Here is a 13,541-nt window from a genome sequence, read left to right on the forward strand (position 1 = left end):
AATGTGGCTATTCTATAGACTGTCAAACTTTATTCTTTTTAGTACTCATGATTTGACAGTAAAACATTGTTGAAAAAAAGAATGCTGGTTTACAGTATGAACTATTGCAGAATAGAGTGGGTGCTTGAATGTGAGATTCAGAAGTGTGCTCCAAGTATGTCATAGTGAACTTGGATGGAGCTACACTTGCCTGTGCTACCTTTGGGCAAACGGGTAAGTAGGTATCCCCTGCTGATTCGTTGCCCTTCCGTGGGTGGTCACCTGCCTTCGAAACAGAGAACGTATGTATGTACATTTATTTATATGGTATTTCTATAGCGCAAACCTAGACAAAAGGCAGTGGGGCATTGTTAATAATCAGGGGGGCCAAGACCCTACCATATACCCTTCGCCAATCTTTGATGTTTCATTGTGCTTAGTTTCGAAATCAGCCCCAGGCCCCCTGACTAGCCCTTGCTACTGTTAGTAAAGGGATGTTGTCACAGGCAGCGGTGCTGTCGCTCATGAGATCCCCATCTCTAGTTTACAACTGGAGCTCCTGGCTTGCAAACTTCTGAGTTGTGTATTCCTTGGCCTATTGCATGTATACTTCCCATCCCGATTGTTGTCTGGGAGTGGGACACAAATCTAGAACTACACACTTACCTAACAGTATGGATTTTATATACAGGGTTGCCAGGTGACTCTTCACCGGTACCCGTCTTTTGCTGTCTAGTTCCATCTTTTCAAAAATAATTGTTTCTTTTTGCTTTATTATGTTAAGAGATATTTGTATAGCGCTGTATTTGTATACGTATGACCGAAGTGAATAAAGACTACAACTCCCATAATTCGTGGATGCGCTCATTAAATGTGGAGTATTAGAAATACGGTGCACTCGCTACTAATGAGTTATTTCGTTACCCCTCACAGAAGAAAACAAAGTTTTGCGAGACTTAAAAGTTACCTTCCACCTCCCAGGCTTAGCAGAAGCTAGAAACAAAAGTCACGGGGTCACCTGTGAGGTAAGTCACCTTTGCGCACAGCGTGGAATTCAGAACAAGGCTCAAGATGCGCCAGAGGGTCGGACCCGTATGACGGCTCTGCGTCACCGCCCCTCGCCGTTACCTCAGCGCGAGCGCAGCGCAGGTTAGAACGCTCCGCGGCTGGTTGGGAGCTTCGACCGCCCCCTTCTGCGCAAGGAGGAAACTACCGTGGAAAGCGTATAGTTTAACCTCTTAAAAGCGGGATCGATGATTTTAAACTCTGAATTGGATTCTCTGAGAAGAGATCTAAATGAAGTAAAATTAATAAACGATGGGTCCTGTCCCTTTAACGCAGCATCTTCTGCTCCCCATCGCTTTGCCTCCCTCTCTCCCTCCATTTCCTTTTCCCATCCCCTGGGGGAAGCTTGACTCGGGGCCCCGCCTCCTGGATGGGCAGGGCCAGGATCCGCTTCCTGCAGCAGAGCCTGGGCCTGGACTGGAAGCAGCAGAGGGAGAGAAGGAGGGCAGGAAGGGAAGGAGCGAGAGAAGGGGAGAGTAGATGAGAGCAGCCCGGTGGGCTGTGGAGCCGCCCTTCCCTGCACCAGAACCCGGGCCTGCGAGACCGCTGGGGCAGGAGAAGCTGAGAAGCAAGAGGAGAAGGGAGCCTGCCCTTCCTGCAGCCGGGCCTGGGAGCAGCTGACAGCAAGGAAGCGGAACAGCGGTGCAGCCCCGGGGCACCCGTCCCTGCACGGATACCAAGCTGGCCCAGAAGGGTCTCCCCGCCTCCCCTCTGAGGATGTCCCGGAAGGTGCAGAGGAGCGAGGTGTGCGCCGATTGCAGCGCCCCAGGTGAGCGGGGGCTTCAGGGGCTCTGAAGGGCATGTTTAAGGAAGTGGAGAAAGCCTTAGGGTGGGAGATGCATTAGGAAAGCATAGCATAGGTGTCCAGAGTAAGAAGGGTACATGTTTTGTGGGGTAGTAGAGGGGGGCAAGGAGGGAATCCAGTGTAACAACAGCTCTGGCATGGTCCAGAAAAGAGTGGACGCAGGGGGTGAATGAGGAGGGTGTGTTAAAAGAGGCATAGGAGGAGCTGGATGAGACGAAGGGAAGGCAACGGGGCAGGAAGAACAGCAGGGGCAGTCCGGAGAGCGGCGCATTGGAGAGGGAGGCAGGCAGGCAGTAGAGAGTTAGTGTACCAGGCAGTCTGTGGCATCCCTGATGCACACAGGCTGGCTGTGCCCAGCCTCTTTTGTGGAGGTATGGCATAGAATAGATGGACCCTGTACATGGCCTTGGCATAGACACCGCCTCCCCCTGGCTTTTGGGGCAGACACATCGCTGCGGTACGTGGCCGGAGGTCACCGATGCTGTGCGGGACTCGTCAAAGGCCTGGCGTGAGCTGAGAGGAAGTGCACTGACTTGTCCCATTGTGCCACACACAAAGGCACTCCTTTGTATGGTTCCTCCCAGCTGATGCCTCTGCAGCCGGAGTGAATGGGCGGGAGGCAGAGCACGCTGAGGTCCTCGGGTGCTCAATGAAGGCTCAGGGGCCCACACAACTCCGATCGCCAACTACCTCCAGGTGGGACCAGCCAGTCCTGGTGTTTTTTTTCAGCCAACAGCTCTTTACATGAGTGAACAAATGGGCCCGAGTGTACAGGGGTTGCAGGCAGCAAACTACAACTCAAAATGCAGAGACTTGTGAAAAGACGTGCATAGCAGAAGCTGCCAAACTAGGCACAACTGTGCATGCTTTAATCTTTTGACCTTATCCGGGCACACTGGGAGAGCCCTAGGCCTTGTCATGTGAAACACCGTCAGCCCGTCCCGATTAAATTGGGAGGCAGGGTTTTCAGTGCCGGGATTTATAAACTCATTCTTGTAATAGTGAAACTACATGTCCCAGAATCTATAGTGCTCTTAGATAAAAATCCAGGAGTGCGGAGCGGTGTCACACCTGCGACTTGGGCTCGCATGGCAGCTGTGTGATGGGGAGGAGGGGTATGACCTATCGGCATGTCAACACTGAGGCTCAGGATCCCAAGTAGCTACTGCTTGAGCTACTTTGGAGCAGTAGTAACATCCATGGTCCCACATAGCAGCTAGAACAATTATGAGGTTCTTGCATGCATCGTGAGCGGTGAGCCCATGTGCATGGGTCCACCTCCCGGTGCTGGAAACAAAGCACAGTTAGTGGTGTTATATAAATAATATTGTAGTTGGGCTTGTGGGCACAGTTTGTTTCAATTTAGATTTCACGGTGACCTTCTTTGTAATTCGGTTATACTGTTAGCAGTGTGCGTGCCTAATCTTTAACCTGACCATGGTGATGTTTGGAGAAAGACCCCTAAGAGATGCGCCCGATTGTAAGGTTATTTGAATGTCGCTTTGTCACACAGTGCCCCAGACCTGGATTTTTATTTAACGCCATATATCCTGGCAGGTATCTTCACGGTTCACTTCACTTGATCCAATGGTACTAACATACCTGAAAGCAATGACTTGTAAAAGAACAAACCATTTGACTACTTGGTGACTTGGAATCATTTGGTAGCCTTACCCCAGTGCTGGAGCCTTTGAAAGGTCCACAAGTGGTTACATGCCACTGGCTAACCGGGCTTACACTCTGTGTCACTTATGATTTACAAGGTCTAGGTGTTTTTTGTGTCTTCCTCTGGTGGTTTCCAAAGCACTTGATATTTCCATTTTAGGGTTGAGTAGAATATTAATTCAAATGTTTGTATAGCGAGCGCACATCGTCCTATTCAATGCTTCTTAGCTCTGGGAAAGAACGGTCAAGTCAAGTCAAGTCAAAATTTATATAGCGCACTACATACCCAGAGGGTCTCAAGGCGCTTGAGGAAGGGGGGGTTTATTTATCGAATATCCAGGTTTTAAGCTGTTTTCTGAAGGCTAGGTGGTTTTGGGTAAGGCGGAGGTGGATGGGAAGGGAATTCCAGGTTTTGGCCGCCAAGTAGGAGAAGGATCTCCCCCCCCCCCCCCATGGTGGCTTTGTGGATGCGCGGAACAGCGGCGAGGGCACGGTTGGACGAACGCAGTTGGCGGGTGGGAGTGTAAAGGGAGAGGCGCGTGTTGAGACAGTCCGGTCCAAGTTTGTAGAGGGCTTTGTGTGCGTGGGTGAGGAGACGGCACGTTATTCTTTTGTTGACGGGGAGCCAGTGGAGGTCTTTCAGGTGACCGGAAATGTGGTCTGTGCGGGGGATGTCTAGTATGAGTCTGGCTGAGGCGTTTTGAATGCGTGGGAGTTTTTTCTGCAGCTTTGCGGTGGTGCCGGCGTAAAGGGTGTTTCCATAGTCCAGACGGCTTGTAACCAGTGCGTGGGTGACCGTTTTTCTTGTTTCGGTGGGGATCCAGCGAAATGTTTCTTTGAGCATGCGCAGGATGTTGAAGCATGAAGATGAGACGGCGTTGACTTGTCTGGTCATCGAGAGAGAGGAGTCCAGGATAAATGCCCAGGTTCCGTGCGTGGTCCGTCGGTATGGGAGCTTTTCCTTGGGCCGTTGACCACCAAGAGTCGTCCCAGGCGGAAGGAGATGCACCTAAGATGAGGACTTCCGTTTTGTCCGAGTTCAGTTTCAGACGGCTGTGCTTCATCCACTCGGCTACTTCTTTCATCCCTTCATGTAGGTTGGTTTTGGCGGTGATTGGATCTTTGGTGAGTGAGAGGATCAGCTGAGTGTCATCAGCGTAGGAGATGATGTTGAGGTTGTGTTGACGTGCGATGGTTGCGAGTGGGCTCATGTATACGTTGAAGAGGGTAGGGCTAAGAGAAGATCCTTGTGGAACGCCGCAGATGACTTCGGTGGCCTCTGACTTAAAAGGGGGGAGGCGGACTCTGAGTTCTTCCAGAGAGGAACGAGATGATCCAGTCCAATGCTTTTCCTTGAATTCCGATGTTGTATAAGGGTGCTATGACAGACTGTGTTGAAGGCTGCGGAGAGGTCGAGGAGGATGAGGGCGACTGTGTCTCCATTGTCTAGTAGTGTTCGAATGTCGTCTGTTGCTGCGATGAGGGCGGTCTCAGGGCTGTGTTTGGCTCGGAAGCCAGACTGTGAGGAGTCGAGTGATTTGTTGGTTTCGAGGAAGGTGGCGAGCTGATTGTTGACGGCTTTCTCATTTACTTTGGCAGGGAATGGGAGGAGCGAGATGGGGTGGTAGTTTTTGAGTTCGGTGGGGTCAGCTGTGGGTTTCTTCAGAAGGGCGCTGAGTTCGGCGTGTTTCCATCTATCTGGGAATGTGCCAGAGTTGAGGGAGCAGTTGATGACGTCTCGGAGGTGGGGTGCGATGATGGAGTCTGCTTTGTTGAAGATGTGATGGGGGCATGGGTCTGTAGGGTATCCTGAGTGAATGGAGTTCATTAGGCGAATGGTGTCTTCTGTGGTGATTGGGTTCCAGTCAAGAAGGATATTCGGAGGAGGTACAGGTTCGGAGGTGAGAGGGGTGGTCTGGTTTACGGGTTGGTTGTCAAAGCTGATATGAAGGTATCAAGACAGTTAAGGGTCAAGCAAGATGTAAGGGAATGTCCTCACTGAAAATTCTTCGGTCGCCGCTCTAGATTGATTAGGTTGTTCAACTACTTGGATTTTTGTTTGGATTTCTGGTGCTTGTACATTTCATTTTCCCATTGCATGTAAGATGGTTTAAGAATCGGATTGCAAATAAATACCAGGACTGGTTGAAGTGCTTCCAAATGACCTGAGACAGCAAGTCTCTAGCTTGCAGCGTATACATGCAGAAGAGCCATTCGTTTGTTTATTAAGTAGCATGAAACATTTCAATTTTTAATTGTGTAGATTAGACCAGTTTTCATTTCAGTGCAATAGTTCAACTGATGGATAGTGCGGAATTATGCAAGTCAGCTTGGTTATAAATAATTTGTCTTAAGCTTCTGAATGACTGGAAGCACAAACAGGTATCTGAATACGGTACGTCGCAAAGCATATGCAGTAGAAGAGCAATGGCTTGTTCAAGATGTATGTATTCAAAATGCACATATTTACAATGATTTGTAACTGCGGGGACGTTTTGTTATGGTTCAGACTCAGAGGTGCTGATTGGCCGAGACTACGTTGCTTGATGGGACATAGCTGAATAAAGGATCTGAGAGGTAACCTAGGGACATACCACGGATGGCCATCTAAAGTCGAATGGCAGTCGGATGTATGCACCTGTGGAAAGAGTTAGAAAGTGAAAGAGAAGATGGTTTGGGTGATAAATCCCATATTAAAGGAAATAGAACCCAAAAGAGGGATTGACCTCTCTGAGTGAAGTGGTATACCGTGGGAAGAGGAGAGGACCTGAGACAGAGCTTTGGCAGCTGTGAGGCGATCGGTCAGATTGCCAGTCGACAGACGGGTCAATTCAGAGTGATAGGGGAAAAGCAGGTGAGTGGAACCTTCAAAGCCAAGGGCTCACCAGATGCAGAATAAAAAAGATGGGACAATGGTCTCAAAAGCTCTAGATCGATCCGGGCGTATGAGGTTGGATTGAGGTGATTGTTACAAACGTTGGTGTTGATAGCTAAGTACGGGAGGGCTGTTTCAGTTGGAGAGTACAGAAGCCTTATTTGGAGGGATTCAGCAGATTATTACAGTAGACATAATGGATCAGTAGGTTAAAGGTGAGGTGTTCATGTATTATGGAGAAGAGAGGAGTTTGGGAGACTGGAGGATTGTTAAAGGTGGAGGGTCTACTGCTCTGGTGTAGGGTGGTTTTTAGTAAGTGTGTAGAACGACAGCAGTATTTTACAGCGTGAGTGATGGGCAACACATAAAAGCGAGTAGATGAAAAATGGAGGGGCCAGGCAGAGTTTGAGTTTACAAGAAGAGGTTTGATGGTTGCAGGACTAAAAGGGTCAAACGGGACAAAAGAGGGATTAGCAGATTTGTGTTTTGTTAAGCCTGTGGGTGAGATGCAGAGGCAAAGCCATCAAACATAGCAGTTTGCGGTTGGAGGGTCTTAGGGCTGTAAAAAAAAGTGGGGAGATTAGTAGTGTGTCATGGGTTTGTGTGTTGCAGACTACTAAGACTAAAATATTTACCCGATGTAAAGCAAGAAGGTTGTACTTACCAGCCATTGTGGTTGTGACTGAAGAGAGATCGTGATTGACAAATCCTTCAGGACAGGAAAATGAAAGCCGGATGTGCTTCTTGATGAGCCGCCTGCGGTCAGCTAGCCTGCCTGATCTGCAAGTGTCCACGTCACTAATAAACATAAACACAGCTGGTGCCCGGGAGAGAGACTGCAGAGAAGGCGGTGGGAGAGAGGCCAAGCTGCCCTTTAACCCTAATGCGCGGTGACGTACGACGAGGAAGTGCCTGGCGCATGACAAGAGTGTGTGTGCGTAAAAACGCACCGCTGCTATCTGTTCGACAAGGACCCGAAATATCGTAACACCACATGTGCTGTGTGTCAGTGAACGCGTCACTGCTAATGCTGCTCGCAGTTTATCAATTTGGCGTATTTGCACGCCTACTGCCCCTTCTTGAGAGAATCCTATTGTGTGTAGGGTGTAGCCACAACTGTACGGACTGCTTCGGTCCAGGTGGTGATGACAACATCTTTTTGAACTTGATAAAACATGTGTGAGGATGGAGCGCACTTCAAGGACTGGCTCTTTTAGCACTTTTGTGGATGACAATATTTTGAAGCTGTTTTCAAATTTGTAATGCAAAACATATGCTGTGGTCCTCAGGACAGGTAGCAGGATGCCTTGGTGAGACGAATGTTGCCGCTGATAAATGCGGTGACTTGAAGGTCTTTTATTTTTTATTTTATTTATTTTTGTGGTTTAAGGGTTCTTGTGACCAGTAGAAGCTATAGATACAGTTTAGATCCAGGTTAGGTAATGCAGCTTTTCACCCATCCGTTGATGTTCAATGCAGCTTCATTAATTGGGTAGTTGTAACATTTTATTTACAGCGCTTAGAAACGACAAAAGTGTTATGTATCAAATCATTAGTGTATGAATACATGTAGAATTTGTAAAGCGTTGGAATCATCCCCGAAGGTGTATCTCCGTGCTGACAGCAGAAGAAATAGAGGATAGAGGGATGCTCAGTTATTAAAAAGTTAAGTTTTCAATAGTTTCCTGAATTTAAGAAGACTAGGGTACTTGCGTAAGGCAATGGGGATAGAGTTCCAAAGACACAGGGCTAGATGGTCAAAAGATTTGCCCCCAATTCGAAGTTTATTAAATCGAGTGACTACTAGCAGAGCCTTCTCTCCCTATGGCGGAGATATGCTAGGACGGTAGTGGACGAGTTTTTCCACCAGATATCTGGCCCCCTATCATTAATTGTTTTATGGACCAGGCAACGGATTTTAGACTTGATTCTGTCACGGATGGGGAGCCATTGTAGGCCTTTCAATAACAGCAGGGAGGCTGTTCTGGTCATCATTTTAACATTCAACCGTGCTGCCGTGTTCTGAACTACTTGCAACCTGTTCAACACCACCTCATTTGCTGCTCCCGGGAGTGCATTGCAGTACTCAAGTTGACTGACTACTAAAGCTTGTAGCAGGGTCTTGCAGACAGATAAAGGGAGAAGGTAGAACACTATCCGAAGGAACTCCAGCATGTGATCTGAAAGATCCTTCAGTATCCTTTGCTCAACTCCTCTGCGTATTCCACCCTGCACTTGTGTTGAGTGAGGGAAGCTTGCACTCTTCCTTCGCACCTAGTGCTCCTGTTTGTTGCTGCCTACCCTATACTACGCGCTCTTATGCACTCTGAGCCTTGTGCATGTGAGGAACGCTTGCACTTGGCTGCCTTTGCTTGCTCTGCGTGTTGTGGGGGAGGCTTACAGTGTTGCTGCTTACACTGCACCCCCGCTCTGCTGACCACTGAATGTGAAGGAAGCTTGAGTACTGAAGCAGTATCCTTCTATTGGTACGGGGACAGTGTTTCCTCCGAATGTATTAAGTTTCCTGTAAAATGGGACATCAGCCTCCCTTTGGTTTGGAAACTTTGCCTTCTTAAGAGCACAGTGTCCAGGCTTCCGAGTTCCTCCAACCTCCCTAAATAAGCAATTGGTCTCTCCCACATCGCTTCGTGATCTTGGCGACAGCGAGCTTGTTGAAGGGAAGTCTTGAGGAAATTAAACGTAGCTATGAATGTGTTTGGGACCTCGAGCATTAATTAGTCTTCAGGGCGCTGGAAGTTTGTTGTTAAGAGAAGAGTGCATGTTGACGCAGGTTACAGAATCTGTGGTTCTATGGTGTACATGTGTTAATAATTTGGATCACCCCTGCCATCAACGAGCCTTGTACTCCTTGGAATGGCCTCCTCCTGGAGTTATGCCGGACCATCAGACGTGACTAGACGGTGTGTATATAGGGAGAGTAAAACTTGTATACAGATGTGAACGTTTTCTGGGGCACCGTGTTTAATTAAGCCTGTCTGAATCGCCACTGATGATTACTTGTTTGTGATGGCAAGAGGGGAGTGAAGTTTTCTTGCTTGCTGTTTCGCATCACTGATTTCGAAGTGTGCTGCTGGACGTTTTCTTCTATTCAAGACAATTCGGTTTCCAGAACAGAGATGGGCAGCAAATATGGCCCATTGTTCTGCACACATCCAGTTACCAGGTTTCAGGTGCTTGTTTGGACTGGTGCTCTTTTCACCTATTATTACCCTGCTGCTCTACTTAGCTTAGTCTGGCATGGTTTATCGATATGTAGTTAGTCTTGTTCTTCTCAGTGCCATTCGTGCAGCACATACCAACACACTGTGTGGATATGTATCGCTCTTACCTTGCCAGAACATACAACAGCAGAAGGTGTGCCCGCCTCAAGTGCCTCTGCCTACTGCATGGAAAATGTTTGCTGTTCTGCATAATGGTCTGAGATGTTCTCTCCTAATGCCTTGGTGAACTTGGCGTTGTGGCTTAAGTGGGATTATGTGTAAAAAGGTAAGACGATGGAGTGGAGGCAATGGCTCACTGCATGGATGACAAATCACAACGTTGAATCTATATGGGAATATGAGGCACCAGAGCTGTGCTGGGATTGTTTCAAGGACCATTTGTTATGTGCGTTTTCATAGCGTCTTTTCCCCTCTGGTGCTTCACAGGAGTGTGAGACTAGCCGTTTTGAGACTTACTCAAAGGAACCAGTCTACAGCTTTTTGCGGAATTCAAGCTAATGGAGGACCCTCAAGTGAGGTCTAATGTGGGACTGGCGTGGGAAGTTGAGGAACAGTGTGGCTGCATCAATCTGGATGCTATGTAGTCTTTTCGAGAGTTGCTTTTTTATTCCTGTGTAGAGCGAGTTCCTGTAGTGATGAGGACTTGGGCGACATTTTTCTGGTACTGTTTGGCACCCACTTGTAGATTTTTTTTCTCTGAGTATCTTTAGCATGAGGAAGCAGGCTGTGGCGATGAATTGACGTGAGCGGACATATCCTGCCTGTTGTCATTGATGATTCTGAGGTTTCTTGCTTGTGAGCTGAGAGTGGGAGCGGGTCTTAGGTCCATTGACCTTCAGATGGAGTTCCATTGTGAGGGATCTTTTACGAAAATCACCACTTCGGTCTTGTCTTTGTTAAGCTTATGCAGTTGGAATTCTTGCAGATTTTGAAGTTGTAACTTTTACTCAGTGTTTTGTCCGAGAGGGACTGAATCAATTGTCTCATTGACATGGGTAATTATGCCGAAGTTGTGTGCTCCTATGACATCGGCCAGTGAGGACATGCAGATGTTAAAGAGAGACTGGCTGACCGAGGACTCCTGTCCACACAATGTCTAGGGAATGTTGCATATTCTACCTAGTGGTGAGAGGGATTTTGTTTTGGAAACCAAAATTGTATTACAGGATACTGCCTCCCTATCGCTATATAACACACAGTAAGCTTATGCTTGATCCCAGTGCCGCATTCAACACTATATCTCACAGTATTTTGGTCAAGCGGCTTTGGAGCAATGGCTTCAGCACCCTAGCACTGTTTTGGTTGACCTCATTCCTGCAGGGACTCACCTTCCAGGTGGCACAAACGTCTTTTCAGTCATCGATTTGCTGTCTGCAGCAGGAATCCCTTAGGGCTCATCTCTAAGTCCAACTCTTTTTAATGTCTAAGCTTTCTGACAATTAATAGTGTTTTTTGTAGAGGGAAATATGTGATCTATTTGGGACTTAAAGAAGATTTGTTGGGCCTCTGTTCTTCCAACTCAGGCATTCTTAGATTCCATGGTTTTAGATGAAGCAGGAGTCTTGCAGCTGAATCTGCAATTCTGTGAAGGCTGCAAAAGAATGTAGGTGGGCACCAAGGTGGTGTCCATTGGCTTAATTAAGGAATGTGAGCTCAAGAGAGATGGTGACTTTAACCCAATCAAAAAAGGAAAGCAATATTACTTGGAGACTTCGAAGTATAAGAAAGGAGGATTTATCCAGCTACATTTTCTTTTGGTGTTAATGTAAATTTGGTGTCTGGGGGGACTCTTAGGCTTTTATGTTTTTGTGTTCAGATGCTACAGGTGGGTGGCAGGGGTGTCAAGTCACCCATTTTGTTCCAGACTAGGGAGCATAATAGTTGTGTTTTATGGCCTGTTGTGAAAATTGGCACACTTGTTAATACTCTACAGTTTCACCCCTTGCAGACAGCAATATCTAGGAGCTTTAATTGTGGAAAACCATCCACACATATATGTATAGATATTAAAAAGTATGTTACAGTGTGTGTATGTTTATGCATTACACACACATATATAGTGTATTTTGGGCCTTGTAAAAATTATTACATGTATGAATGTATGGGTATATATCTATGGGTTTATGTCTTATCCACTGTGGCGTAACAAAGGCCTCTGCAGCCCCTGAGATCCAGGGTGGTCCCCTCAGCACAGTACCCTGGCTTGAGAGCTCCTGAGTGAGTCTGGAGGGGGGGCCTCACCATGTACTTTGCAGACCCCCCAAACTTCGTTGCGCCACTGCTTATGTAGAGACATGACTTTATAATGTGTGTGTCTGTGTATATGTTTGTTATTTTCTAAGAAAAAATAAAATATAAAAACCTTCTATGTCTTCCTTTACCTCCACACTCTGGCTTATCCCAAACTTTACAGACTACAATGGACCCCAATCAATCTTTTCCAAACCTTCTTTCTACCTACTCATCCAAGTCACAGGACGCAGATGTCCACGGCTCCAAGTACCATCTCACATTTTCCCTTTACTAATCCACTTCAATTAATCTATCCCTATTCAAAACAGTAAATGCATCGGATATCTAGAGCACAAACAACACAATTAACCCTTCAAGGGAAAGGAAGCACATATTATTAATCTACTACCTGTTTGCTACTAACCTTGGGTCCAGGAATAGAATGCTACTCACAGCAAAGCGCTCCACGCCTTCAGCAGTAGTAAGCCTTCTTTATATGTAATGCACAATTACAATAACTTCCAGGCGTTGAATAGGAGTTGGCCCAAATGTAACAGCCATGTTAAAGGATTTGATTTGTAAAGATGAATATCTGTTGAAGCTGATGGGTAAAAACTGTTTTGCTGTATCCATTGCTGAACATATACGTGGGAGTATAAGAAATTAATTTTGTTGTGGTAGTCTCTGCATATTTCTCTCCGCCCGTTCTGAGAGGGATCTGTGTGTCTTTCTTGGACATAATCGATTGTCCATTGAAGGATTCTGTGATGGTGACCATAGTGTAAATTAGCATGAGGGAATACTGACAAGGCTTATAACTATATATTTGCTGGACCCCACTGGTGAGGATTGAGATGAGTCTACAGGGTATACTTGAGATCCTCCATGCACATTTCTAATCGCTATAGCATGATGCAGCGAACCTTTGTCAAATGCTGCTACACATAAAACCCATGAATTTGCCCAATTTAAGGGTGTTGATTAATTTACTGAGAATTTTATTTCTCCTGGCTTCTTTTTCTGGTACTTTGATGATCAGTGTAAAGTTTGATTTTGCTAGTTGTTGACCAGATATTTTGTTTCCTTTATCTGTAAAATTCGGAAGACCCTATCATGGTCAATTCCTGGCTGATCCCATTCTATGTACAGTGAGTCATTGATGTTTATGGTGGTTTTGAAGATTGCAGCAAAGGTTGCTAGGTGTTGCTTTATGGTGCTTGACAGTCAAGGACTGTGATTATGATGAGATTGTTTATTGAGTATAGGGTAAACTTGCTATGCCTTGGATGTCTAAGGACATAGAGAACTGGGTTAGTGGCGTGCTTATTCGTACATATAATATTATTTTATAAACTTTGTCCTAGAAAAACATGGACTGTTAGTTCACTAGTTCTGACTGCATTGTGGCACAAAATAACCTATCATGTGTATTTGTAAAGCGCATGTTGACACGAAAGAGTATTTTGGTGCTGAAATAACAGATGTTTATTGTTACCCAACTCATTTGTACTCCTTTTTTTTCCAACCTCCGAAGGATGAAAGGCTGAGTTGACTCGTCTGCATTCAAACCTGTGACCATGAGATCAAACGCAGATCTCTCCAGCATTTGCTTTATCCCACTGCCCCACCAGACACATTTAGTATCTCAATACCCACGAGGTTTAAAACTGTATCGAGC

The 13,541-nt window shown here is 46.5% G+C and overlaps 1 protein-coding gene across 1 annotated transcript in view; it reads left to right on the plus strand.

The window, feature by feature from the left end:
* Window positions 1-1,463: 1,463 nt before the first annotated feature.
* The window catches only part of LOC147730311 (ARF GTPase-activating protein GIT1-like), a 161,966-nt gene continuing 149,888 nt past the window's right edge, over window positions 1,464-13,541 (plus strand). Inside the window, exon 1 of the mRNA XM_086954057.1 lies at window positions 1,464-1,813. Within this exon, the coding sequence (XP_086810183.1) occupies window positions 1,762-1,813 (52 nt within the window). The 5' untranslated portion in view covers window positions 1,464-1,761. The remainder of the gene's footprint in view (window positions 1,814-13,541) is intronic.

The sequence above is a fragment of the Lissotriton vulgaris genome, chromosome 2_1 (genome assembly GCF_964263255.1).
Source record: "Lissotriton vulgaris chromosome 2_1, aLisVul1.2, whole genome shotgun sequence".
NCBI lineage: Eukaryota > Metazoa > Chordata > Amphibia > Caudata > Salamandridae > Lissotriton > Lissotriton vulgaris.